Genomic DNA, 27,072 nt, shown 5'->3' with positions numbered 1-27,072 from the left:
TGCAGCTTGTCATTCCGCGCGAGCTCGGGCGCTATCGTGTCTCTCGTTTTTCCACTTTGATTACCGGCGGGTTGCTTTATTGTCTCAAGCACGGCCGGTATACTTCGCGATTAGTTGCGATAGTTCGGATCCGTCGCTAAGATTAAGTTGGGTATTTTGTAAAATAATACACTCCTATAAATAATAGTGTTTTTTCAGAAAAAAAATGTTAAAACATTTGTTGGATTTCCTTCATTACGCGAGTAATCCCACTTTAATATTCTTCAAGCCACGAGCAGTGATTTCGGTTTTAGGTTCGCGTTGGATGATTTTTCCGGCCACTCCGACGGACGGCTCAATTTTCACAGCAACCCTGAAGAGAGTCTGAAATCTGCTCTTCTACGCGTCAGTTTATATCGTCGAGCGTTTTGTTATCCGGTTTGGCTTTATTATTCACTGGTGCTGAACATTTAACGCTCGTGCGGAGCCATCGACATTACAAAATTTATAGATTTCGACGCCGCGGATTTCACGCATTCATAGCGCGGTCCTCTCGCTCTCTATCTCTCTCTTCGCGGACAAATCCGATCGTAGTTAAATGCTTGATAAAGTTTCGTTCGATGCTCGATGGAGCAACCATATTTCTGTGCGGATGGATTCGGTTCCTCGGTATTAGTACATCAAACTGTGTATTTATGTAACCGTCCACAGTGTAGTCATTACATTACTTCGTAATTGTGTTCCGCGCGGACGCGGCAGCCAGCTGAATACACACTGATTCGTCATCATATTGACGGATTTGCGCAATTCGACGATTTTGCCGTTATTAATTCAAGCCAGACATAAAATAGGGGAATCTGAGAGCCTCACAAAGTGAACTGACTATGGGGCACTTCGTTCATTCACTTTAGCATCGTACGCGAGTGATAGGATTGCTCACAATCAGTATCGCGTCATGCAGTTATCTCTTTCAACAGCAATTAATCTGTAAAAATGATATTCGAAAAATAAAATATCCTACGCGGTCTGAAAAGAAGAACAGAGGAAGAATAACAGAATAACAGTTAGAAAAGCGACAGTATCCAGTTAACAAACTGAAATCACATCTGTACGATCTGTAAGCGCTGTAACATCGCTTTCGAACCAGGTCACGCCATTTTTGCGCGTATTTTCCGGGCGGTTGCGTCGAAATCGTAACGCTGAGAGCACACAAGCGCGTTCGCAACTTCGTTCCGGCGTTATAAATCTCGAATATTCGAATACCCGGAAGAATTTCACGAACGCCCGATGTTTTTTGCCCGATGAAACAGCAAAATTACTTTGTTTGCCATTAAACGAGGAAACCTCCCCGCCTATCGTTCTACGCGCGCGATGAAGCCCCGCGTTCCCTAGTCAATGATGCTCTGCACTATTTTTTTTTTCAATGTTGAATTTCTCCCGCGATATCGGGGCTAGGAACTCGAAAAACAGCGACATTCGAATCCTCTCACAAAAGCGCTCTGTTTGTTTCCGTGTTACCAGCTTTGCGCTCTGCTTTTTCAAAGACCTCTGCTAGGCCTTCAGCGTCCTTTGCTGCGGTGGATCAGAGGAAAATGCGTTCCAGTTGCACGCTGCAATTATTTTCTGGCCTGCTGCACTTGGCAGTCTCTGGGAAATCTTTAGAATTAACGAATCTTCAAAGTCTTTGGGAGATAGTGATCGGTGAGTGAAATTCTAAATTGTAGGGACATTAACAAATTTTAAGTTGTCTATTATTGTATATTATTCTTCATCTATTAAAATTAGTAAGGGAAGAAATACATACAGTGAGTCACGAAAGTATTCGAACGCTCTGAAATGGAAAGTTTCACGCTTAAAAAATATGAGTCATATTACGAATTACAAAACATTTTTTTATTTCTATAATAACGTATAAGTATCAGGATTGTACATGTTAAATTTAAAGTCTCTCGGATAACATAAACATCGGCTAAATGAATGCCACAAAAGTATTCGAACGACTAAATAACAGTATACGTTTTAAACAAATTACAGTGTTTTAATATTTTGTCGGACCACCGTGAGCACTTATTACGGCTTGCAAACGTCGTTGCATGCTGTCAACCAAATTTTCAGTAATATTAGACGTCATTTACTAAACTAATTCTTCTAGCCTTACCGAGAAATTGAAGTCGTTTGGTCCATTCATAAAAAAGTTGTTCTGATTTAAAATTTGTAGAACAGTTATGTTCCTTACTGTAAGTATTCATTATGTTATCAAAGACAATTTAAATTTAATATGTATAATCATGATACATACGTTACTATAGGAATAAAAGTATTTTATAATTCGTAACATGACTTATATTTTTTAAGCGTGAAACTTTTCATTTCAGAGCGTTCGAATACTTTCGTGACTCACTGTAGTTTAAGCGTAGAACATTTACCAAGAGATGCAGCAGCAGCAAGCAAAGTACATAGTAGATTAATTTCTGATGAACAGAAAATAGTAGTCTCTCTCATGGTTTAGAGATGTCGTATAGATCCGGTTCCATCCGACAGTCAGACAGTTCAACGACGAGAGACAGACTCAAGAAGCGATTACTTACGAATTTGCATGAAGTTTATATAAACTAACGGGATGGAAACGGTGTTTTCCGACGTACAAAGGCTGAGAACGCAGGGCTGGAATAGGTTCTTATCAGAAGCGTGCTAGAACTCGATAAGGCAGCAGCAGAATGGGTTCGGTATTTTTCTTGGAAAGAATTTGCAGTTTCAAAAATATTTTACGATACTGCTCGTTAATTAGAATTCGTTATAAATTGTCGCCACTGGAAATCACTTAAAAATGATTTACATAAATCATACTCTTTAATTTCCCCACAATCAGTTACAAAAAACAATCCCTTGCATCATTAAATATAAAAAAGTGGATAAACTGATTAAATGCATTTCTTTATTCAAGCGTATATCACAATGAAAACCACACAAACATCAAACAAATTCAATCATTTCAAATTTATAGGACAACATAGACCATATTTAGTGCTCGGTCGGTTTACTGTTAATACGAGCCAGGTGTGACTTCGAGGATCTATTTCGCCTGATTAGGCTGATTAGCCCTGTCCTGATCCCAGCCATAGGGCATCCAGGGCATGGCCGAGCAAGTTTCAAGATAATTGATGCAAAACCGAGCGAGTTCACGGTCAAAGTGTAACAAGATTGTGCGGCGTGGCGTAAAATCGCGCGGAGCCGGCACACCGCCGTGAAATTTCGACGAGTGGTGGTCGCGCGCGCCGACCGATCGGAAGCGATTCGAATGTGATTTGAATTTTGAGTACACTCGCGGATCTGCATATGCAAACAGACCGGTACGGAGCTTCAGCCGGCCTGCCAGATACGATCGCTGCAGTTGTATGCAACGATCCCGCCACCTATACATCGTGTCTCCGCCAATCCCGCGCGGAAAAACTCTTTATTATCGAACTGCAGTTGCGATTTTCGAGAACCTGCGAACAGCCGTTTCTTCTACATTCGATTTCGTTTGGCAAATTTTCACACCTGCCCAATTACAGAAAAAAGTGACCGACACCAGAGCAATTTACTGAATGACTTTTTCGCATTGTAAACAGCCTGCGGATTTGATTCACTCTTGACTACCTTGTACCTGGTCAGCCAATTTTTACGATAAATCTAAAATCCGGAGACTAATGGTAACAGTGTTATTGGACCTTTAGGCGGCGGCCAAGCCAGCAGGAAGCGTAAATCCGTAATCCTGGGTGGCGGGATCGATCGATCGTATCCGAAAGGATAACAGAAGAGTCCTTCGGCTGGGCACGGGCGAATTCGATCGTTCCCTGGCGGAGCGCTCGTAATTTCGATTCGTATTCAGCCGGGGCCGATTGATCGAGCCTCTGATTGAAAGATTACCGGGCTTTAAAAACACAGTGAAATTTATGCGGCCCATCGGAGATGCGCACGTGCAAACGCGTACACACTCGCTGGTGCACAAGGCTGATCGATCAGCGATGGACGCGGTAAGCGCCGTGCCATGACTTCGTATTCTAAAAACGTTGTTGCGTGCCTGTTCATGCTCACTGGGCGGCGCGGTGTGCTGGCTGGAGAAAGGATGGCTAATGGATTGACTTTCCAAGCGGAACACGGTTTGTTCCTTGTACCCCTGTCGAGGGAAATGAACGATCGCGTTTCCAAAGACACGCCGCCCCGCTCGTCATTTTGTTATCGATCAATGCAGATTTTTGGAGATCACCTTGTTTCGGGGTACGTTCGCTTGATAGCGGATTTAGGGGTAGCAGCAATGGGGGCGGGCTTTTAGGACACTTGATAGATTTGTGAACAGATTGGTGGTTTAGACTTAATCCAGACCTAAAAACCCAGGCCTGTAGTACGAGGGTTTCAACGGTAAAAGGAATCTGATGGGACCAGTCGTTTCTAAAGTGTTCCTGTCGTCTAACTTGCAGATGTTCCGCGGGACGTGGCTGCAGTGTTCGACGCTGCTGTTGACACTGCTTGGAACGCGGCTGGTGTTCGTGGTCGCCCAATGTGGATCGTTCGCCCAGGACAGATTGGAAAAAGAGGACAAACAGGATAAGCTGGCGCTGTATAAAGTCACTTTAAGGACTTACTGGTCGAGGGCGCGATTTCCACGGCACTACCCGGAATGGAAGCCACCTGCTCAGTTCGGCAAGCTGATCGGTGAGTCTTACACGCATTTGTTTCCAGCAGACCATTAATCCCTGAATTTTTAGTCCTTGACTTGAGAATTTTCCCTCAGGTCCACGGTCTACGAACACTAATTAGGAAATTAAAAAAATATATATATATATATAATAACACTGTCCAACAAATTTCAACTTTTTTTTATGTTTCCTTATTACTGTTGCGTGGTTATTATAGAGTTTTTTGTGCTGATTCCGAACCTGTCCTTAATCTTTCTCCTAGACGCACATTTTTTGAGAAACATGACTTTGATAGGAAAAATATTTTCCAACTTTATACAAACATTGTGATGTTATTATAAAAGATATTGAATTGTTCTTCACAGCAAAAGATTCTGTAGACTTTCCCGAACACAGTGATATCCAATATTAATAGATTATGATTGTTTAAACATGTTTAAGAACCACCGAACAGTAATTGTGGAGCAAATATTGGACAGTGTAATTGTGGGGGACAACGAGGCTACGAAATTCACAGAAAAATTCCAACTTGATTCTACAATCATCTCGAAGATAAGATGGTTAGAATTTTTGAAAGATAATTAGGGGGCGAAGGGGAAGTCTCGAAAACGAGTGTGAGAGGTTGATTCGATTCGGTAGCGGGGAGCTCAAGGGAAAAGCGAGGGCAGGGAATTCCCAGGGAAATTCCAACAACCTGATTTCTATGATCAGCGACGCTTATTCCTGAGCCGCCATGCCGCCGCAGGCGTGCTCCGAGCTACGTCAGCTCACCGGAACACGCCATTTCCTCGGTTTGTTCTCTTCGACCTCCTTTCCCAGTCCGCGCGAGAAACGATAATTGGAGAAGTTGGGAATTATCGGACGTCGACGCGAGCACGGTGTCGTTGCGACTCGTGTCTGCGATGATTGAGGTCTCTTCCGGGGTGCCAGCGTGCGATATATTCGCTCGAGGAACAAGGCCGCGCGGAATGGCAGACTCGGGGCTCCAATCCGTTGCATTCCCCAACCCTGTAGATTCGCTGCAATTTAATGTACATTGCCGTCCAGAAGTATCCGGACACATGGCACATTCAGATTAATTGTACGTCGGTGCTTTAATAACATAAACAGATTTCGTACCAAATTAATCTACCTCTACGCAACTTGCTTTTTAATTGTTGTCAGGGGAGAATCTTCTACTACCTTCGCTAGAATTATTGTGAAAATATCGCCGAGGATCAGTGGGACATTTTAAGGAACTCTCGAGTCTCGTTGAACTTTTATCGGAGATAAAATACATTGTTTCAGTATTAAACGTCTGCGGTAAAAATTAGTATCGCGAGAAACGTTTTACCGACGTCGAGGAAAAAGTTGGAAAATGGAAGTAACGCGTTATAAAAATCAGGAAAGTTACCGATATTGCTGCTTTTATTCGTTTCGCTCGATAGCCAGGCTGCCGACGTTGATGGGTGTGGTTTAACACTCTGGCACCGTTGCCTATAAATTCTACATAAAATTCACTGTTTGGAATTGGTAAAAATCAGAGATACTTGTCACACCGTTAGTTATTCGTACACGAAACACAATTGTTTGTTCCCTTCTTCCTTCTCAACGCAGGTAATTTAATGAGTAAAAATTGTTGCGATAGAGTCTAGAATCGTGTCAGATCGAAAAGCAGCTTGATCAAACTGAAAAATGTCAGCGCCGAAAAGGGCAGCGGGGACTTTTCCGCAGGAGCCACTGGTCCATAAACAAGAGAAATATTTCAGACGGGTAATGGGGGGCACGAAGGGAACAGGTGTCGCGGGTCCCTGACGGTCTATAAATTTCTCTCGCGGCTCGTAACTCTCGGCAGTTTCGCGTTCTCGACTCGTGCCTGTGGCCAGAATCGGTGCCTCTCAATGTCTGGGAATCGAGAGTCGAATAAATCCGGTCCGACACTGCCTCGAACATTGGATAGGAGAGTGTGGGAGGGACCCGTTCTCTCTTGGCCCGTGTTTCCCTGGGAAAACGTCAAATTCGAATTAGAAAGGCACGCGTCCGCCGAAATTGAATTTCGGTTTAAAGACCATCCTCTCGCATTCCCAGAGCAAAATCGAGGGGCGTGGAAAGGACACGGTTAGGGTCGAAGGAAACAGAAAAGAGGGAAATGCGGGGAATGCGGACGAGCGGCATTTCCAGCGTCGACGACATTTTGTTTTACGCTGCGCCGAGACTGAATTCGTGAATCGTTAGCTTGTCCCCGTCGTCTCGCGACCGCCGCGGCGGATTCCTCGTGGAAAGCTTTAATCCTACGGATTTCCCGGGCGTCGTTTGACGCCGCGAACACGGCAAATGAAGCGTGTTGCAGGAATTCGATCGATTTCCTGCAATTCGTTGCGCCGCCACCAGCCGCGAGATTTCCGCGACTCGCGCTCCCTCGAATAACCGAGAAAAGAAACAAGCCAGCAATTTTTATTTTTCCGTTGTATGAAAAATTGTGGAGACTGGTGAAACATCGACGAACGTGTACACCGAAACCCGGTCACAAGAGCTTTTGTAGTTTCATGGTAAAAAAATGTCGAAGCTAGTCTAGGACGAGCTCGAAATTAGAATCCTTCTTACAGTAAATAAATAACCGAGCCAACAATATTTATTTGTTCGTCTTACAAAAAATTGCGGCAATTGCTAAAACATGAACGAAAGTGTTTTTCAAGAGTTCCTCATTGTTATTAACATACATATTATTTGCTAGATTCAATCCTGCCATGTATCATGCGTCTTGTTGAGACGTCTGACGGCGAACGTCCGTATCTACTGAACTCTCGTAGTCGCAGTTTCCAGGTTTCCCGCGACGTAACGAATAGTTTGCCAGCAACTTCCGGTTGTAGAACGCTGTAGGTAGATAATGTCTGTTCCTAAGAGCTGTCTGACAGACGACAGTCTACTTACCGAGTAGAACAAGCCGTGTAAGGTAGCCTGAAAATATGGGAGTCCTCTAAATATGACTTCTCTTGATGCAAGTGGAGATAGAAAAGTTCTAATCACTGCAATCGTAGAATACATCGTAGTAGAAGGGGTTAAAAGAAAAATTCCCCCGTGGAAGGACTTGGCATAGTGGGGGTGGGAAAGCGTAGCAGGCGATAAACATCGAGGCAGTTTAGTGGGTAGAGGCGAAAAGAGGGTAGCAGGGAATCGTAATCGAAAATCCTTTACGGCGATTCGTCGCGCGGCTCGGAGTAGCAATCGAGGGTGTTAGTTTTTCTAGGGCCGTTTCTCTTTTTCTCTAGGACGGCCTGCATTCCGGCAGGATCTCTAAGAGAGGAGGAAGGTTTCCCGGGATACATCCTGCGTGTATAGGCGAGCAGGCACGTACGATTGCTAACGGCCGACTAATGGAATGGAATTCGCGTCCAGAACGTCGGTTCCATCTCCCGACCTTCGTGTCCGCCCCTGGTGCACCCATTTCCACCCCTTCTCCGTTCACCCTAGGAGGAATCGTAAAATCGGCACCGACGCGAGCGCGCGTTGTTTTCCTTCTGCAATCCCGGCAAGTTCGCCGGACTTAATTCGATTCTTCCTCCCTCTTTTTTCGCGCTCCGCGACCCCTTTTGTTCTTTTCATCGAGTCTCACCCTCTCGCAACCCTGTTCCTCCTGCAGAACCCCCTCCAGCGGGTTCTGTAACGTCCACACGGGGCCGCTCTCTATCTCACTCTCTCTCTCTCTATCTCGTCGCCCTTCCGACGATTTTTATTTCTTATTTCTTTCGCGTTTTTCTCGTTGGCCGTGCACTCGACCTCGCCAACGGCCTCCACGCTCTCGTCCGCGCGTTTCCAGCAAGCGTAAGAGCGTTAGCGCGTGCCTCTAATGCCATCGGGAGCCAGCCGGAAGTATCGACGGTCACGTAGACTGTTCACATAGTTTCCTCTCTCCTCTCTATCTCTCTCTTTCTCTCTCTCACTCTCGATTCTTCTTCCAACCCTTTCCATCGATCCCCGCTGCGATATTGTCCCAGCGAGATACAGACCAGCAGCTTTTGCATTACCGAGATTTCGTTCGGTCGCGAGCTTCCGAGAATTCGGACGGTCCGTGTTAGAAATACGGGCCGCGTCACAGAATTAATGAAACGTCCGCGACCTGCGTTTCATTTCGACGTGACTCCACGCGATCTTGCTTGCCCCGTGACCATCAATCGATACAGAACATTTTTGTGAATCACTTTATCTGGGCTCCTGAAAACTCCTGGCAATTTAAATTAATAGCCAGAAACTGACTGGCTTAATGACGATCTCCATACTCGTTCATTACTAGAATAAATGTTTTTTTTAAGTCGAGAATTGTATACTAACATCATATTCAATTCTTTTGATGTCTTCGCAGGTTTGCATTCGAACAGAATCCATTTTTCTCATAAATATATGATATCCGGAGTTTACTAATCACAACGTACAATTGATTGTTGACAAAGACGTCTTCCCGGCAGCTTCGAGATTTGCGATTCAAAGTCCGGAGAGGAGGAGAATCTCGGAAAATCGAGCACGCGCTCGCTAATGTCGTGTGGCATTTTCCCTCGGGAACGGCGTGGTCCCGCTTATTTTCCGAAGTGTCGAGAAAGGGTTCATCGCATATTCAGCCGAGCGTGAGCGGGCGGATGCACGGGATCGGCGAAATGTGTTTGTCCGCGCGCAAGAGAGCGCTAGACGAGAGGAGAGACGTTCTCGGTCGCGCGAAGCAGGTTGAAAGCGGACGTGCGAGAGAGTTAAGGAAAGACGAAGAGAAACAGCCGGACGGATAGACGGACGGTCGACGGTGTCGTCGTCGTCGTCGTCGTCGTCGACGGCTTGGCCAGGGAAGAAGAACGCTTTGCACCGGAGAGTTTTCTCTTCTGCGGACGCTCCAAGGGCCGCTTCTAATTATTCTTCTCTCGAGACACCCGCAGCGCGCACGGTGTTCTCGTTATTTTTTTTATTTATAGCCGTGGAGCGACGGTTTCGAGCTGCGAGAAGCGGAAGGACAGACACGACTGCGCGAGAAACGAGCGAACTAGAAATACGAGAGAGAAAGAGAGAGAGAGAGAGAGAGAGACGGATCGAGGCGGGAGACGACGAAGGAGTGACGGAGAGAGACTCTTGGGGTGTGCCCGAGAGCGAAGGGGGCGTAGGTAAAGAGGAGAGGTATTTTTAGCTTGAACCGAGAGAGAGTCGGGGCTCTTCTCGTTTTGCTCCCGTTTCTCTCTCCTTCCCCGTATATACCAGCTGCGCTCGAATCGACGATGAAAAGCAACAGAATCGGGAAAAAATGATGTACTTTGCGCCGCGTTTCGCCACCCCGACGTATTCGCCTTGCCGCCTGAATTTCTGCCGCATAATCGTGCATCTGCCTCCTCGTCGATAGGAAATATTCCCACCAGACGATTTTCTCATTTCCTCGTATCGAACGAACGACGGTCGTCGAGATTACAAGACTTTCACACAGGTCCCCGTGTTATTTTTCCCGGTTGTCTTACTGATGACTGTCCCGTTCTATATTGACTTCGAGATTCGAAGAGGAGAACCGGAAGCACTAAACGCGTGACAAGTGGCGCGGCTCGATAAAAGAACGCCAAGTAATATTTAGTCGAGGAAACCTCAGACCGCCCTTCCTGTTTGCTCAACTGTGGCGACAGTCATCTTGCCGCGATCCTCATTCGACACTGCGTTTCGGAGATTTATGACCGAACGGAGCACTGTACATACTTACACATTGTCCACAGACATGTGGCGGAATACAGAGGGGGCTAATATCCGAGGTATGTAAACTGGGAGTAGATTGTCTTTGTAGTAGATTTCCATTAGAATAGAAAACGGGTTCAAAGATGCTGTATATCATGATACAGACGCGAGCAAATCACAGAAAAATATGTATATATAGCCGTGTATTTTACCTAGCTTGCCAAGTTGTTGTTGTTGTATGCGTCAAATCTTGTAATCGAATTTTAAACAACTTCCCGATGAGCTAGAGACTTGAAACTTTAAACATAGCTCAGAATTGGATGATAATGCAATATTAAAAAACAAATTTAAAAAAAAATGTTTATATTAACCGTCACACCTTGCCACGCGACGTTCGGTAGTACGTCATCGCGTTTAGCGATCCCCACTCCGCGCGCCAGCGCTCCCTACTCCACTACGCGTTCCCACTCCGACTCATCCCCACTCCACTGACCCATTTCACACCGAAGGAGCTCAGTCAGTGTGATGTTCCGTTCATTCAGTTCCATTTCGGACAATTTCGGAGTCCATCAAGAGACGTCGTCTCTCGGAGTCATCCTTTTATTGTATCTCGCGTATTTCCATATCTTGCGTTTCTATATCTTATTCTTTCATACCAGTATTACTATATCTTGTGTTCCATTTGAAAAAGTCTAAAAAGTAGAAAATAAAAATATATATAAAAAAAATTTTTTTTTAAACCACGCTTATATTAAAATGCACTAAAAAGGAGAAAATAATTTTTTTAGACATTGGTGACTATAAATAAAAGCGTGGAGCGCCCACGAAGATTACGTCAATATAGCTTAGCGCTCCACGCTTTTATTTATAGTCACCAATGTCTAAAAAAATTATTTTCTCCTTTTTTAGTGCATTTTAATTTGTAATAAAATTGTACAGTCATTTGTATGGATTCTACACAGTCTGTGCGCCTAGAGATCTACAGATTCGCCGGTGCTGGCGGGTCGCCCTGTTTCAGGGATAACTTTTAATATCTCAAAACTAGAACCTCCACGGCCTATTTCACCCCTTTATCCATCCTTCTTATTTCATCATACAGGATTGCACTCTAAAGCAATTTTCACCTGTAATCAAAAAGTCCACACGCACATTTGCAAACATTATTCCGCTTATCCGGAAAATTCAAGAGGAAATCCCACGGGAGAGCTGGAATCTGTTCATTTTCTTGTCCCAGAAGACAGCGCAGCGGTTCACGAGTCCCGTTCGCGAGCAGAGCAAAGCGAGAGGAGCGATTCCGCGTGTAGCTCGCGCGCCGCGCGGAATTTCCACGGGCCTCGAGCCTTGGCGCGTAAAGGAAGGGGTGGCCTCTCGTCGTGTATTCTTCGTTCTTCATTCCTTTCGGTCCTCGCGTATCCTTATTACGGCTTGTTCGCTGTGCGTGCGTCGCACCGCGGGTAAAAAGGTTGCCCGACGGTTTTTCAGCTGAGGGCCGAGGCTCGCAGACGCGTTTATTAGCCCCGTTGGTTAATTAAACCGAGACGCTGAAAGTCCTTGGAATTGAAATTCCAGGTAATATGAATAGCAGCCGGAATATGAGCGCGTTCCCGTCTCCTTTCTCTCTCCCTCTCTCTTACTCTCTTTCTGCAGCTACGTTGTCGTCGTCGTTGTCGGCAGCTCTCAAAGCGGTACATCTTCGCGCGGCATCTCGCTGTTTCGTAATTGCGCGCGGCTTGTTCTTCCCGCGGCTAACAAGGATGATTCCTTTAATTGAGCAATCAGACGGACATCGATTTTGCCGGCGAAACGGCTCGGTTTTTATTTAGCCGAGACCCGAGCCGAGCTTACTTAGAATCACGAAACGGGTTACAAGATTCCGGACGTTCGAGGAAATTTATACCTTCCAGAGTGATTTAGTGGGAAAGGATTTCGGGGATTATGCGCTTTCTTTGCCGAGGATCCTACTAGATTAAAATGGAGCGGAATCTTCGGTGAACTTCCTCGTGGCTCGCTTTAATGCCCATATTAGTTTGCCGGGAAATTGTCGGTCCAAAGAATTTCTTTGCGTCCTCGGTTTCACGATGATATTAATCGAAGACATAATGTGGAAATTTTTATAAAACACGACACGCGTTCATTCAAGTATCTGCTCATTTTATGTCTGATTTTTTGCTTTACATTATTCTACAATAATATAGAATTTCAGAAAAAAATTTCCATTGGAACAAAGATTGTCTGTCGAAATATCAGCTTCCGACGAGGAAGCATTAAACGAAAACACGGGACGCCAGTTTTTCCGGTGCAAAGTGTTTCGTCACCGATTTTCATGGAGCATTTATTTTCTTGGTTTTTCTTCTTCTTTTTTTGTCTCGGTACAATCGTTCCGCTCTGAAAGGATTTTAAATTATCGCAGAATGCCGCGCAGCCGGGACGAACGGCCGAGCAAAACGCTTCAATATTTTTAGCCCGACAATAAGGGCCCCATCTGGTTTCTTCCATCCGTCATTACGAGCCTCCGCGAATGTCGGACGCATTAAGCCCCACTTTTCTTGCGATCGCCGCGCGATTCATCTTTCCAGAGCATCTCTCGATCCACGTCATTTGCGTCATGGCCGTTTTTCCGATCGCGATGTACCATTTCCCGTTCTCCTCCGCTAGTCACGGAAATAATAACGAGGCGGAATGCTCGCGTTTATTTAACCCTCGGAAATCGCGCACCTTGCGGTGCCAGAATTCCGGGATCTATAGTTGGTCCCCCCCCCAATTCGTTTAAGTTTAATATACAATTCTAGTTACTAGGCCTTACAATTTCTTTCTGGGACTATGCAATTATTTTTGCACAGTGTTTCCTCATGCACTGTCCAGTGAAAGAGTGTAAACTAGTGGGGCGGGAACGGGGCTAGAGGGACGCAAAGAACACCTGAGTGGTCAGACTTTAACGTAGTCGTCTATTCTCATTTCTCACACGCATTCTTGGCTCTAACGCGCTATTGGCGGAGACGGACACACACTAATCGGGCGCGTGACGCGGAGAGCGAGTCAGATGTACACAAACAAACGACACACATTGGCGTAATCGGCGTAGTCAAAGAGTTAGCTAACTGTCACACAAGTTGATTTCATTTTTTAATTACTTCTGTAAAATGTGCAAGGTTCATCAGTCCCTAATAGACTTACAGAATAAATAAAACAAAAATTGTAAGGTTAACTTTCTTCGCGGAAAAGACGTAGAAAAAAATCGGTTATCTTTTTTAACTACGGCGCACGAAATCATAAAATCTGAAAAAAAATCATGAACAATAACTATAACAATATATTGGTACTGTAAAAATATAAATGTTGTCTCTGCAGAACTTCCATGTGAAATCTGCATTTTTCCGATTTTTTTGAGATTTTTGATTTTTTACAAGCAGGATTTTCAATTTAAAGATCTGGAACCAATTGCAGAATATGTATTTGGGTCCTTGACATGTGTCAGATTTCTCTCAGAATTCCTAAACATCATTAACTAGGAAAAATAGGCCAAAAACTGGTCTTTTTATTTTACCCCATAACTACCCTCCCGATCGAGATACAGGGTTGAAATTTTACTCGGTACATTTTTTCTTGATGCCCTATCGAATGACGTATCGTCAATATAATTACTGGCTACGGAATAAAATCTCGCGCGCCTTATTAGTTATTTACAAATTATCATAGTAGCAATATCTGTTCCTACGCCTATGAACGGCGGGAACTACGCGCGAGTCGAAAAGGGGTGATCGAGCTGAGCGTCCGCAATGCCCTTCTTGCCCCCGTTCCCGTCCCGCTAGTTTACACTCTTTCACTGGACAGTACTTTTAGTTTTTTAATAGGTTCTAGAATTTTTCCATGACTCCTACAAATATTTAATAGATTCTATTATTTTTCCCAGGCTCTGCTACGCTTACTGAACAATTTTCTAGTTATTCTCTGAATCGTCTGTTAGACATAAATCAGCCTTTCAGTTTTGACCCCAATCAGTCCAACCCCTCGATTCCGGTACGTTGTTTTCCGTCGCGGAGCCATTCCATCTTTTCCTAAGAACGCGTGTGGCGCAAATGGAAACGGAAACTTGTTTACACGGCAGCGTAGCGCAACGGAACCGGTATCGATTCGGTTTGACAGTCGGCGAATGTACCCGGCACAATATACTGATGAGAACCGCGAACAATTTCGTGGCGGCTGGGAATGGCCAGGTCGCCGGAAACGATTCCGAACTGGAACACCGTTATTTTTCTAGTTGCAGTGCGGACCGGTGCGAGCAGAAGAGAAAAAAAATGGTCCGTTTCTATTTAGAGAATAAATAGCGAGATCCAAAATAGGTATTGAACGTTCCACGTTCGTGCTGTTGTCGGCCACCGGTAAAGTGTTTATCATGTATCCTCTTGATTTTGCGTTTCTACGTTCTTTTCAACGACTCGCCTCTCTCTCTCTCTCTCTCTCTCTCTCTCTCTGTGCGTGTATACGTAGCTCGATCGATCGAACCTTTCAATAGATTACGCGCTGTTTTATGAACGGTTTTCCAGCTGGTTTTATTAGGTCCCGCTTTTTACGCAGCGCTCGACCGTTGAAAATAATAATTGCATCGCTTTCATTGCCCACGGAAGTTTCGAGAAAGGCTCTTAACCTCTTTCCCCGATTTTTACAGTACTCGTTGCGCTACAAAATTTCATCGATTCCGCTGTGTGCAGATTTTCCAAGCATATTTACATATTTCGCGCATTTACGCAAGCTTCCGACTCTTATGATTCCAGTTTCCTCGGCTAGAAAGAAACAAGTCTAGATCGCAGATCAGAGCAACCGACGATTCGACGGGATCGCCTAATTTCGCGGCGGTTCTCGTTTATTTTAAAATTAGCAGTGCGTTCCGTAGTGGCGACACCTTTCTTGCAACTGAAACGAAACGCGCTCTCTGTCATTATCGCGGAGCAGGAAGCCCGCCGAGATAAGCCGCAAAGGGAGCTTCGGGGGGAGAGAAAAAATGAAAGAGAGGGGCCAGGACAAATAAATAGAAGCACAAGGGCGGCGAGGGGAAAGAATACGACGGAAAGCTTTCTGTAGCAGATGTACTGCTCGCGTCTGAAAACCATCCGACCCCCGCCTTGCGTCGGGGCTTTTGTTGATTTAATAAACGCAAGCCCTCAAGCTCACCGCTTCGACTACGCATTGTCGTCCCCGACCCGTTTCATCCTTTCCTTCGACCACCCCTCGTGCTCCCTGGCCTTGTTTACCCTCTTTCTTTCGACCGGCGTCTCGCTTTCCTTTTCCGTCCAATTTATTTACTCCGCACCACCCTCTCGTCCATATTGCTTTTTTTCGTCGTCTCTGTTTGCGGCCGGCTCTCCGGTTCTCCGTCTCTCGTCCCTCCCCTCCCCTCCCCCTCGTTCTCTCCTGTATTTCGTTTCTACTCTTGCGCGTGTCCCGCGCCTCCTCTCGCCCCCGGTTTAATTGTCCGCGAACGTTGATCAGTCCAGGGTCCGATAGAACCGGCTGTAAACGCGTTTCAGCCGATCCGACGACTCGATGCAATTTACAGAGAATCGAAGATGCACGATGTGCATGCGAAAAATTTTCCCGAAATAGTTGTAGAAAATTTTTCATGGGTATTTTGTATACACAACTAACGCGTATCATGCACCTTTCCGATATCCTTTAATGGACTGAGGTTTCTTCGGTAGGAGACAGCGAATGTAATTAGAAACGATAAGGAGGCGACGCTAAGAGAAATACGTAATTAAGTTGGAAAGAAGCCGAGTCCCAATCAACACGTTCCCGAGGAGACAGCGAAGAAACTGGTGGAAGGAGCTTTCGAGTTTTCCTGTCGGTGTTTCAAGGAATTCGTAATTTCGCAGATTCCTTAACGCTATCTTCCCTCCTCTCTTTCCAGACGGTGGAAAATCAGAATCAGTTTGCGAATTTCCGCGTGCGCCACGTTCGAAGTTCAAAGGTAGCAGAGCAACCGGTGTCAAGCGCTAATTTCCTGTGAAATTATTCAAATATCTTTCGTGGCCCGATCACTTGACGCTTCTCTTTCTCTTCCTCTCTCTTCCTTCGTTTGCAGTGGAGATATCGGGAACTCCTTCATCTCTCTTTCTTCTATTACTTTCTATTAAAGTGTATTTCGACGGGGGAATGAAAACGTTTGCGATTTGTTTGCTCTACGGAAGATTGAACACGGTGGCCCGCTTGTAACGAAAGTCACGCCGCAAACGACGATTTAACGCGACGTAGATGGAATTCCGTGCCGTCGATTAGCCGGGTTATCTGTCGTCCGGTCGGATTGGTATTGGCGTTTGATTCGCTCGTATCACGGAGGGTGGACTCCCCGTTAAAAATTTTTCTCTCTGTGCTCCCGGGCCAGGCCGAGCACGCGCGCAACCCCCCCCCCGAACAGAAAGTAATTTGCGAGAGAGGAATAAAAATTACGTTTCAATGTTCGCGTGACGTTGCCAATTATTGCAATTTGCTTCGGCGCGGCTCGCCCGGCAATCTCTGTAAATTGGAAAGCTGTTTATCGAGCGACAAATCGTGGTGCACGAGCTCTGTCCATTTTATATTTGATTGTAACCGTGTGCGCAGCGGTTAGCACAAATAATTTTGATTCTCGCCCTTGAACCTTTCGTGAGAGTGATGGAGAGCGGGGACGCGCCCTTTCAAGTCTGAGGGAAAGTCTGGAATATTTTCTAATGAAGAATCTCCTCTCCAAGAAGAAGTGACCCTTCCAAGATAAGGGTTCTGAGCACGGTGGCCCTGAAGAGTCGCGAAGTAAACAATATTACCCCTTTCGTGCACCAGCTGTCCTCGGAAAGAAAATGAATGTTCGCCGGTAGGTGTGAACGCGTCTCGCAGGAGAACGCAGAGAAATAACAAGTGTCCCAGATGTCGACGGCTACATTAAAAAAATAGAATTGGAGGCCGAGATTTGTTCGTTCTCGAGACTCTTCACTGTCCTCCACCGAAATGAATCATTAAAACGGCATTACACAACGCGAGAGATGCTCGTGACACGGTTCTCAGGAAATAACCAGTAACCCGAAAGGGTCACGCCCGGGTCATGAGGACAAACGAGCCAAGCACAAGTTGCCCGACGACACGGAATAGTCGTCCAGGATCTTTGCCGGCATCTCGCTAACAAGAATAAAGGTGGACCTGCTGCTCCATTTGCAGGAAGTGTTTTCGCTGCTCCCCACCGCATCGCATCGCTGCGCGAAGTTACACGCCTGGAACGTCTCAGGATTTATTCGCGAAGTTAAGCACCCTCGTCTTCGAGTATAATCGATATAAACACCGCGAAACAACTAGTCCGAGCGTTCAAAGCTGCGTTGATTGTTTCCTTCGTAACCTCAGCTCGTAAACGAGTCATAAAACGACGGATGCTACGGCTGGCTCTCTTCTCCTTCTCGGTACATTCGACTACCGTTTTATGACGGTCTCGCGTAGAACATTAGAGTACCACTGTAATTCCAGAACCTCCCCGACACCTTGTACTCCTCTCCTCCCTCCAACGAATCTCTGCGAAACTTCCGAACCTTGTCAAAAAGTGAAGGGAAACGAAACTCGCGAGGTGCAGCATTATTTTCTTTCGAAATTATTCCTGTTTCCCCGGCGATTCAAAGTCAAACGCTGGGTCTTAATTACACCGGTAAAGACGTCACCGGCGAGCGATCCCGCACGGCGGCGTCTCGGAAAATTCTTGATTAAAAACTTCTTATAGATCTTGGGAGGCGTGAAAGCAAGCTTAGACGAGGTCGTTAACATGCTTTGAGAGTCCCATGGCTCTCTTTCTGTCTTTCTCGTCTTCTCCCCGGGCAACTAGCTCGTACGTGTACAAGTGTGCGCGCTTTTCCCCTGTTCCACGATCAAAAGCTGTCACTCCCTCTGTGCGCCGTAAACACTTTACGGAAGAAGGCGTGAAAGACCGCCCCCGATCGTCGACGGGGGTCGGAAACACACCCCATGGGACGAGGAGCCGGCATCGACACGCTATTTTTTTTGCCGCCTCATTGACCGACGTTCATCCGACTTGATTGTTGACGCGTCTCTATGCTCTTCGATTTCTTCGCGAACGCGTGTCTGATGCCCGATGACTCTAGCTTTCCGGAGTGAGAGTTATCTCGCCTTGGGGATCTTTCGCGGCGAAACGAAATTCTCGGGCGTCATCCCATCGCCATGCGAACTTTTTCTCGAGCAATCTTCCATGGTTATATTATCTCTATTATTACCCCACCATTAGCTCCAGAATTTTTCCTAGGCTTTGCAATCAAACCCCCCGAGGCTTTTGCGTCGATAGAGACATTACTGTATATAAACCAAATGACAATACACCTAAATTCAGTTTTCATTTTTTTCAGTATTCATACAGTTTCGATTCCATCAATCGCAATTAACGGCTAAACTAGGAGATTAATTGTTAATTGCGATTAACGATTGAAGTAGAAATTCAGCCGTCAATCGTTGATTGAATTTTTGCCCGACTCTGTAGAAGACATTCTCGTTAGCCGTGCCGGCCTAAGAAGTCAGAGTTCTACCGGTCCGCGCAGATTTACGTTTCCACAGTGTGCCAGGCTGATTCCATGAATAAATCGCGAAGGGCGGCGTCGAAGCGGCGAAGTCAGGCGTTGGCAAACAAACTGGTAACATCAGAAAACAATCCGCAGGCGGGCGGAGCGAGTTTCCTTGTTAACCAATAACGCCTTGAAAACGTAGAAACCGCGATACGGATAGCGGTTCGTATCGAAAGAGGAAGAAAGAGCGAGAGAGAGACAGCGGGAGAAAGTTGAAGGAGGAATAGGAAAGTTGAACGTGGGGTTAGGGTTAAATTATGCAAAGAGAGAGAGAGAGAGAGTGCCCTGATAACTCAACTTCCTTTCCTTCGACTCGGGACTAGCGCAGTCTCCACTTAATATTTCTTTTAAAACTTGTAGAGCCGGCTTCCTCTTGCCTCTACGTTCTCTCCCTCACTGTTCGTTCTTTCTTCTCCGCATCCACTTCTCGCGGGTGGACTGCGGAGTTGCACGAGTAACCCTCGTTTGTTTCAAAAGCCGGCCAAGACGACCGTCTCGAGACGGATTGCAGGCAGAGTAATAAGAAACAGTGGGGAAAGAGAGAAAGAGAAAAAGAGAGAACAGAAGAGAGAGAGAGAGGAACGAAAGAGCGCAGATACAGATGGTAACTTTCTTAAGGTCGTTCCGGCGGAGTTTAGACGGCGTCGGGGTTAAATACAAAGGCACGGTTAAGCAGCCTGAAAATTGGGAAAAATTAAAGGACACGTTTACCCTTTCACGCCCGGCATTTGCTGTTCCGTTTCTCGCTTCGAGAGTGTCTTTGGAAATTCCGTTCTCGTTTCCCACGTCCTACCAGTTGCTTTCAACTATACGATGATAATGAATAAAGGGAGATGATGGATAAAATAGCGAATTTTTGATGGAATTTTCCACGGCGCGGCTGCCTGGCCAATCTGATTCGTGATTAATTCCAGGGCGAAATTAAATAAATTCCTCACCAGCTCGTCCGATATTTTTCTTCCAGTCCAGCGCCAGTCTTTTTACAATATTCTCCCGCGAAACTATGCCGGTTTCTCGCGGAATTAAACCCACCCTGCGGCGTTTAATTTCGAATATTCGTGGCCAGTCCGTTGCCAAATAGCGAGATAGGAACGCGTTCGCCGTTTTCGCGAGCACCCGTTTTTCTTCACATTAAGTGCACAGAGAGCAGACGCGCGTCGCGCGTCGCGAAACAGCGTTAATGCGAATTTAAATCGTTCCGCGTTATACGCAGAATAAAGTTTCCGTCGCTGGGAACCGCCCCGCTTGCCTCCGTGACCGATAAAATCGCCACCGCGGCAAGCAATTTCAAACTGCAACTTCGCCGATATTCTCGTGTCCCGGATTATCGGCCATAAAACGCGCTTTTAATCGCGTCGATTACCCGACGTCGATCCCATTGATCGATGCCCGTCCCTCGATCCTCTTCCTCCGTGATTTTCCCTGGCAAATACCTGGAATACTTTCGTTTCTGGCTTCTGGTGAAATTAAAATGTGCCACCGCTCGTTTTTCAAACCTTTTTTCGCAAGAGGTACGTCAGAATTCTGCAAATTTTTTGTATCTTACTTATTAACCTCCACAAACCCATGGATATCTAATTTAGCTTTACAAGCATTTAGTAACGATGTTACATATAAAATATTATAATTAAAATCTTTGTTACAAAGAAGATTTGAGAGTGTGAAATACTCCCCAAAATTAAACAAATATTAAATATTTACAAATCATAGCTAATCACTCAGCGACGCAGCCAATAAAATGATCAATAAAGCGTATAGACGGACGTTAGACATTTAGCACCGCTCTAAATCCTGGTGCGCGAACGGGATCAACAAAAGTATGGGGACAGTAGTTTCCGAAGTGAAGAAATAAAGTTAGTGTCCTCGGGGCAACGCTCGACGCCTGTCAGAAGAATTTCACCCGCCATTTGTCATCGACTTTTTCAAAATACTGTTGCCATCGGCCAGCTGCAGCTCGGTGCAACGACCTACGCTCGTAGAACCGCGTCTTTCAGATCGGGGACAAGTTTTCGAAAGCATCGGGCACGACGCTCGATAAAGCTCTCCCGGCTTTCTCTCTTCTTCTCTGCCATTCTGTATTTCTCTCGCACGTGCATACACCGTACCCTCTCTGTCTCTCTCTCTTTTTCTCTCGCTGCCGCGAGAGCAATTAAAAGTTTTATCGACGTACCCCGTCGTTTCGCTGGCAAGACGAATGCCATCCCCTGGTGCACCAGGCGAGAAGATTGCCGGTTAATGTAGCGTTATAAAGCGGCCCGGTTTTCGCGGCTCGTGCGAGAATTTCTCCGCCCTTTCTCCTGTCTTTCTCTCCATCCCTCTTTCTTCTCTCGCACCCCTTCTTGTGCGTTCCATTCACCCGGGGGATCATCCTTGGCTTTCGAGCGGCAGATGATCCTCTGAACGGGCGAGTTCGATATACAGGGTGTATTCGAGCTGATTCCGTAACGCTAAAAGCGATGAATCTGCATAAAAAAATTGCTGGAGGGTTGTTAATCAAATTTATTCTCCCTCTTCATGGTCTCCCTTCGGGTTCGATCAAATTTCGTTGGAATTCATGACGCGCCGGTGGGTCATTCTATTGGGCTTCCGTGGATAGTGTGTTCGTTAATTAGTGGACCGCGGATTTCGGTCCGCATTTTTATTTTCATAGACTATTCCGTGGAAATCGGAACGAGGTGTAAATTCATTTTTCGCGATTTTATTTCTTTAGTATTATGTATTACCATTGTACATTTTGTTATTTACAGTCTCGTTTTTACTTTCTCAATAATGCTTCTTTATAATCCAAAGTATGAGAAGCTGATCTCCAACTTCGTTGAAAATGTATCGTTTAATTGGAGATCGCTGCGAGTTTCGAACGTGATCTCATGCCATTAAATTTTAGTCTTTACATAATAACGTTTAACATTCTCTCCGGGTCGAAGCATCGAAGCTACTATATTAAGTATAATGAACCTCGTGAGGCCATTAAAATTGTGCCCACAATAAATATAGCCACAGTTTCGTCAGGGTCTCTATCGCGTAATTTAACGGTTACCTTGAACGATTAACTATTAAGAGACCAAATTGATGGACACTTTCCGATTACCAAAAAATTTCCAAGGAAGTGCAGATTAATTTACGAGCCAATGAAGAAAATACGTCACTAATTGGACCACACATTAACCCCGCAACCGAAGCGTGAAATTCGCAGAAAGTTGCTAAACGCTTCTTCTTCTTCTCTGAAACTGCATCGAAATGAGCTTGTAAAATCGAACAGCAATTCATCAGCGCGTCCCACTTAAAAATCTAGCTAGTCACGGGTACTAGAAGCCGGTAACGAGTTTCGTAATCAATTTTCGACGCACGATCGCTTATTAATCGCGGTAGTCGTGCTATCAAGTAGGTTGAAGCACCAGAAAAGTTTGCTATTCGGTTTAGCCGGATCGCCTCGCGGCGCGCAGCCGCCCGGAAAAGTATTTCTCGTGGCAGTGTGCACCACGAGCGTTCAATTCTTATGTAAATACCGGGCCCGATCCCATCTGACAGCAATCTTTGTTTCACTTCCGGCCAAAGGACACCGTGCCGCATTAAAGTTCCGATGCTTTGGGACCTTTTCCCATTAAATCACCAGCCGTTACGCTTGGAATCGATATTCATTCCGGGGGAGCCAACTCTTCGAGGTGTTATCGCGGCGTTTCCGAAAGAAAACTTTCGGATGTTGCTCCGGTGTCGCTGTTCTTGCCAAACTTTCACCTAATGAATCTCAAAATTAGGTTTTCACGTAGAGTATGCTCTTTCACGTCTGTCTTACACGGAGGAATTTTTTAAACAGTCTGGTTACCGTTTGTACACCACCCAAGAAACATACGTATCAAATATCCTCTTGAATTATACATCATATGGGCGTTGCATTGAAACCAGTAAGAAAAGTTCTTCAGTTGAACAGAAACCTCTTTCTCCCGAGTATCAGACTACGACACGCAGACTAGGTCGAACTATTTCACTCTTATTATACCTAGAGTATATCCTGAACACTGTCCAGCCACTTTGCAGAAGTTTAAGTGATAATTCCGACTGCTCTGGCCCAGTATCTCGAAAGTACTGATAAGATTTCAGCCCGAAAATTTATTCAGAAAGTATTCGAGGCCCCCAGCTATAGAACGACCGAGTTTTCCGACGAGCTTCCCTTTCGCTGTCGAATGGATTTCCGTCGGTGTCCGGATTTAATCTCTTCGTTTTTTGGAAAATATTCAAGCCCGGTCCATTTCTCTGGAAAAAATTATGGAATAAATGTTCTACGTAAAATTCTCTATCCTAAAGCCGGACTTTTGTCAATCGGGGCTTATCGTCATTGACTTATCGATAGCACTCGCACGTTAAGTCGTCGGGCCGGGTTGAAAGAATTGACTGAACCACGAGGTTGAATTTAATGCCGATTTGAAGCGGTGGCAAATGGAACGACGTCGCAACGAGCCGCGTCGAGAGGGTCGCGTTCGATCGCAAAAATTCTGGATCGTTTTTTTTACCTTCGGGCTTTTTGTCCGGCTTCTCGTCGATTTCATCTCCGGCCGAAACGGAAGCTCGTTAATTACGGCTGGATCATCGACCGGCCGGGCTCTTCCGTCGAAATGATTTTGTTATCGTCACTATTTGCAGTTATAAACGATTTCCGGACGGCTTAAATCGTTTGTTGTTTGCCCAACGCGACGAGACTTCACGCTCGAATCATCGACGTTAATCTTGTTTTATCGTCGTGTCGCTCCATAAAATCGGTGTGAATGATTAAATGATAAATGGATTTGAAGAAACGAGCGGGGACGATTTGAGACCGTGTTTTTAACAGCGAACACATGGATTCTAGTTTATATATTCAATACGTTGCAAAATTCTTAAAATAGATATACTTAACACTGAACCTACCGAGCCTTAAAAGTAACTGGTACATTTTCCCTTATAATAATGATAATTTTATTTAGCCTTTGTGCGGCTCTATATCTATACAATCATTTCTTATGAAATCATTTTTATTATTTCAATAATCGTAAAATAAAATAAAAAGAATAGACAAATAACAAGTGTTAAGAATAAACATAATTACCAATGATTCGTTATAGCGAAGTGATGATCAGCAGCGACTCCACCAGAATGATCCACCTTTCTAATTAAAATGTTACCGTCAACAGTGTTCTACACATCGGATGACCAACTACTACTACACACATCAATTCTAAAAAAGTTTCCGGAGGGACAAAGGAGTTTAAAAAACGGCGTCCATTGAAAAAATGCAAAATAGCCCTTTACCTGTACAATTGCTGCATACACTTTCACAGTGCAACGGACCTTCTACTTTGATCCCTTAAAGGGCGTAGGTGTGTCCTAGTAAATGTAACCTTCGACTTCAAAGGACAAATAAAAGCAAAAGGCCAGTTCTCTTGAAAAACATGACGCCTGCCAGCACACAAAGAAATCCATCAAATAGAAGTGTCAAAGTAAGCAAGGGGAGAGAGTGCATCCAAAGCGTATCAAACGTTGCATCGTTGCATTAGAAAAATTCCTTGAGTGCACGCTACCGTTCAATCGGAAAGTGTCTGAAAGATCTGGAAAAACGTGTGTCTGTGGACCGTATAATAGAGTGCATAGCAGCAAACAACAGGGCACGTACTTCGCGACCCTTCAACTGCACAAAGGGCTCGTTTGACTAGAGTTCGCAAAAGCGAAAGGGCCAGAAAATCAAATCACAGAGAGAGTACTCAAACAATATTGCAAGAAATGGAAGGGCCTACACGGTTGACGAATATTCCATCTGTACGCCTAACCTTATGATTGAAAAGAGTTTCAAGTCGACAAAATCATGTGTGGTCTTAGTAATTAAAAGATTTCACTGCATGCAACTAAATTCACAGTACCTCGAGATCCATGGAATTACAAAGGGCCTCATGCCTAGCAGGCATGTTGTACAAAGGGCTTATTTCACTCAACAATTAGAAAGGAGGAATAAAACTATTTGTGATCTCTTAATATAGTTAAAAGAGTCTACTACAGAGAACAATAGTGTTTCAGGGACACGTTACTTAAAAAAAATGGGTTTAAACTACCCTCAAGAGAAATAGAGAGAGACAATTTTGATTATAATTAAAATTAAAGGGACACGCAAACGCAAAAAGAAAGATAATTAATGGGGTAGAATAATAGTAGGAAGAATCCCATTTCATGCCAAAAAACATTAGCAACCTACTTTGCAGTAACTCGAAAAGGTTAAACCGCGTCGTTAAAGATGCAGATTAGAAGCGTCGAGTAGGTCGGTCCTCGAGGGGTGACAGCTGTGGACCACCCTCCTCTCCGACAGAACCTTCTCCCTCTCACGATGCGGAGAGTGTCGTTAGGTGGGCGTAATAATAGCGATGAATTGTTGATGGCATCGCGCTACTCTGTATTTATGTACAGAGGCAACCCAGCATCCCCCGGAGTCGCTCGCTCATCCCTCTCTCGTTGGTCAGACACGAGAGTCCGTCCATATATTGCCACGTGGCCGGGCGTGCATTCTCCCGCTTTAAAATATGCAAGCGAGGATGCTCTCGTTACGACGAATTCATCCTCGAAATTCGTGTCTATCGACGCACGACTCTCCCGAAAGAGGGTGCATTTTTGATTCCGCGTCTAGCCGGATAGGGTTGCGAGGGAAAGGAAAGCGCAGCGTCGCGTCGCGCCGCGTTCGTTCATTTCATGGCAGAAATCGGAGATTTCATGGACCCCGGGGAATATCACCGTGTCACCCCATGAATATTCGTTTACCAAACGCTGGGGACAACGGTCCTCGTTTCAACGACTTCAGCTCTGATTCCGGGCAAGAGACTCGGCACGGCTCGAAGCTCTGCGTGCTCTCCACTCGCTCAGTGTGGCATAGAGTAAATTGAAATTTCCCCTCGTCCTGTTTGTCAGAGACAAATCGACAATGTTAATAAAAAATCTCCAACTACTGAATTAATTGGGCTGTTTAATGCAAAACTGCACCGCACTGTGAACACTGGTTGCGCTTTGTAAAAGAGATTTAATAAATTCAGTTGATGTTTGTCATGCTTCCGCTGCAGCCGCGCGCGACTGCACTTTGATTTCCGCTGTCGGCATGGAACGGCAGTCACGTTTTTTATTGCATCGAAATTAGAAGTATCAACAATATTCAACGGGGGAGAATACTGAATATGCCGCACATGTTTCGTATCAGAATTCCTATGGGGAGTCTGGCATCCGAGCAGGCCGCTCTGCATCGTGCGCTCGCTCGGCGAGTCGAGGCAAGGCAAATAGAGGAGGAGAGAGCAGACACGGACCGGAATTCAATATAATAATCTCGATAACAACTCCCCGAAGGTATTCCCTCGTTTTTTATTCGCCGGCGAAACTTTCCCTTGCAAAAATACGTGATCTCTCGTTGTTGCCACGGGGATCGGCCCCGGATCCGAATTAAACCGCAGTGCACGAGTCGAAATATGGGAGACATATCCAGGGGGGCTCATGTTCGAAATGGTTCGGTTATTAGACCAGGTGTTCGTCGACCTGTCTCGCGTTTTATAACGATATAATAAAAGTCGCGGAGTTGTATGAATTATTTGTGCTCCATTTTGGTACGCGGCTTTCATTAAAACTTTGTAGAATAATATTTTCTCTCCTCGTTAGCTTCTACAGCCCTGGCCTCTCCCATGCTTTCCACCCGACGGTCCAGTAAATGGCGGATCCTCGCATAAAAGGATTCTACAGTGTCCGATCATTAACTCCGTAGTCGAGCAACACCATAAATCGGCATGAATACATAAAGCGATAACGACGGAACAGGGCCGCGTCTGTGTCTGATTATTACCGGGCATTTTCACTTGTAATTAACGCCGATAATTACTCGGTATTAACCACTTGTTATCGGTATCAATGTCCTGGTAACTATCAGTTTATAAGCATATAACATAACTCGCAAAGTTTACACACTTCGCCCGAGAAGCACCTGTTAATGGTCGGACAAATGGGTCAAACGATCCCCGAGCGTTTGTGTTCCGAACAAGTTTTCAAGCCTGATTTTCTCGGCCATTGAACGCCGTTCGACAGAATCTGGTTGCGCATTTTGAGCCGCTCGATTCCCGATAATGATACAATGCTAACTGACTGATCGTGCCGGCCATTTTCACTTGCGCTGA

The 27,072-nt window shown here is 45.4% G+C and overlaps 1 protein-coding gene across 1 annotated transcript in view; it reads left to right on the top strand.

Moving 5' to 3' along the window:
- Positions 1-27,072, top strand: part of LOC143216291 (spondin-1) — a 192,555-nt gene that overhangs the window by 11,949 nt on the left and 153,534 nt on the right. The window contains exon 2 of the mRNA XM_076439205.1: positions 4,440-4,674. Coding sequence (XP_076295320.1) covers positions 4,440-4,674 — 235 coding nt within the window. The remainder of the gene's footprint in view (positions 1-4,439; positions 4,675-27,072) is intronic.

The sequence above is a fragment of the Lasioglossum baleicum genome, chromosome 15 (assembly GCF_051020765.1).
Source record: "Lasioglossum baleicum chromosome 15, iyLasBale1, whole genome shotgun sequence".
Taxonomy (NCBI): domain Eukaryota; kingdom Metazoa; phylum Arthropoda; class Insecta; order Hymenoptera; family Halictidae; genus Lasioglossum; species Lasioglossum baleicum.
Note: the sequence above shows the minus strand (reverse complement) of the source record. Positions and strands in the feature narration are given on the sequence as shown.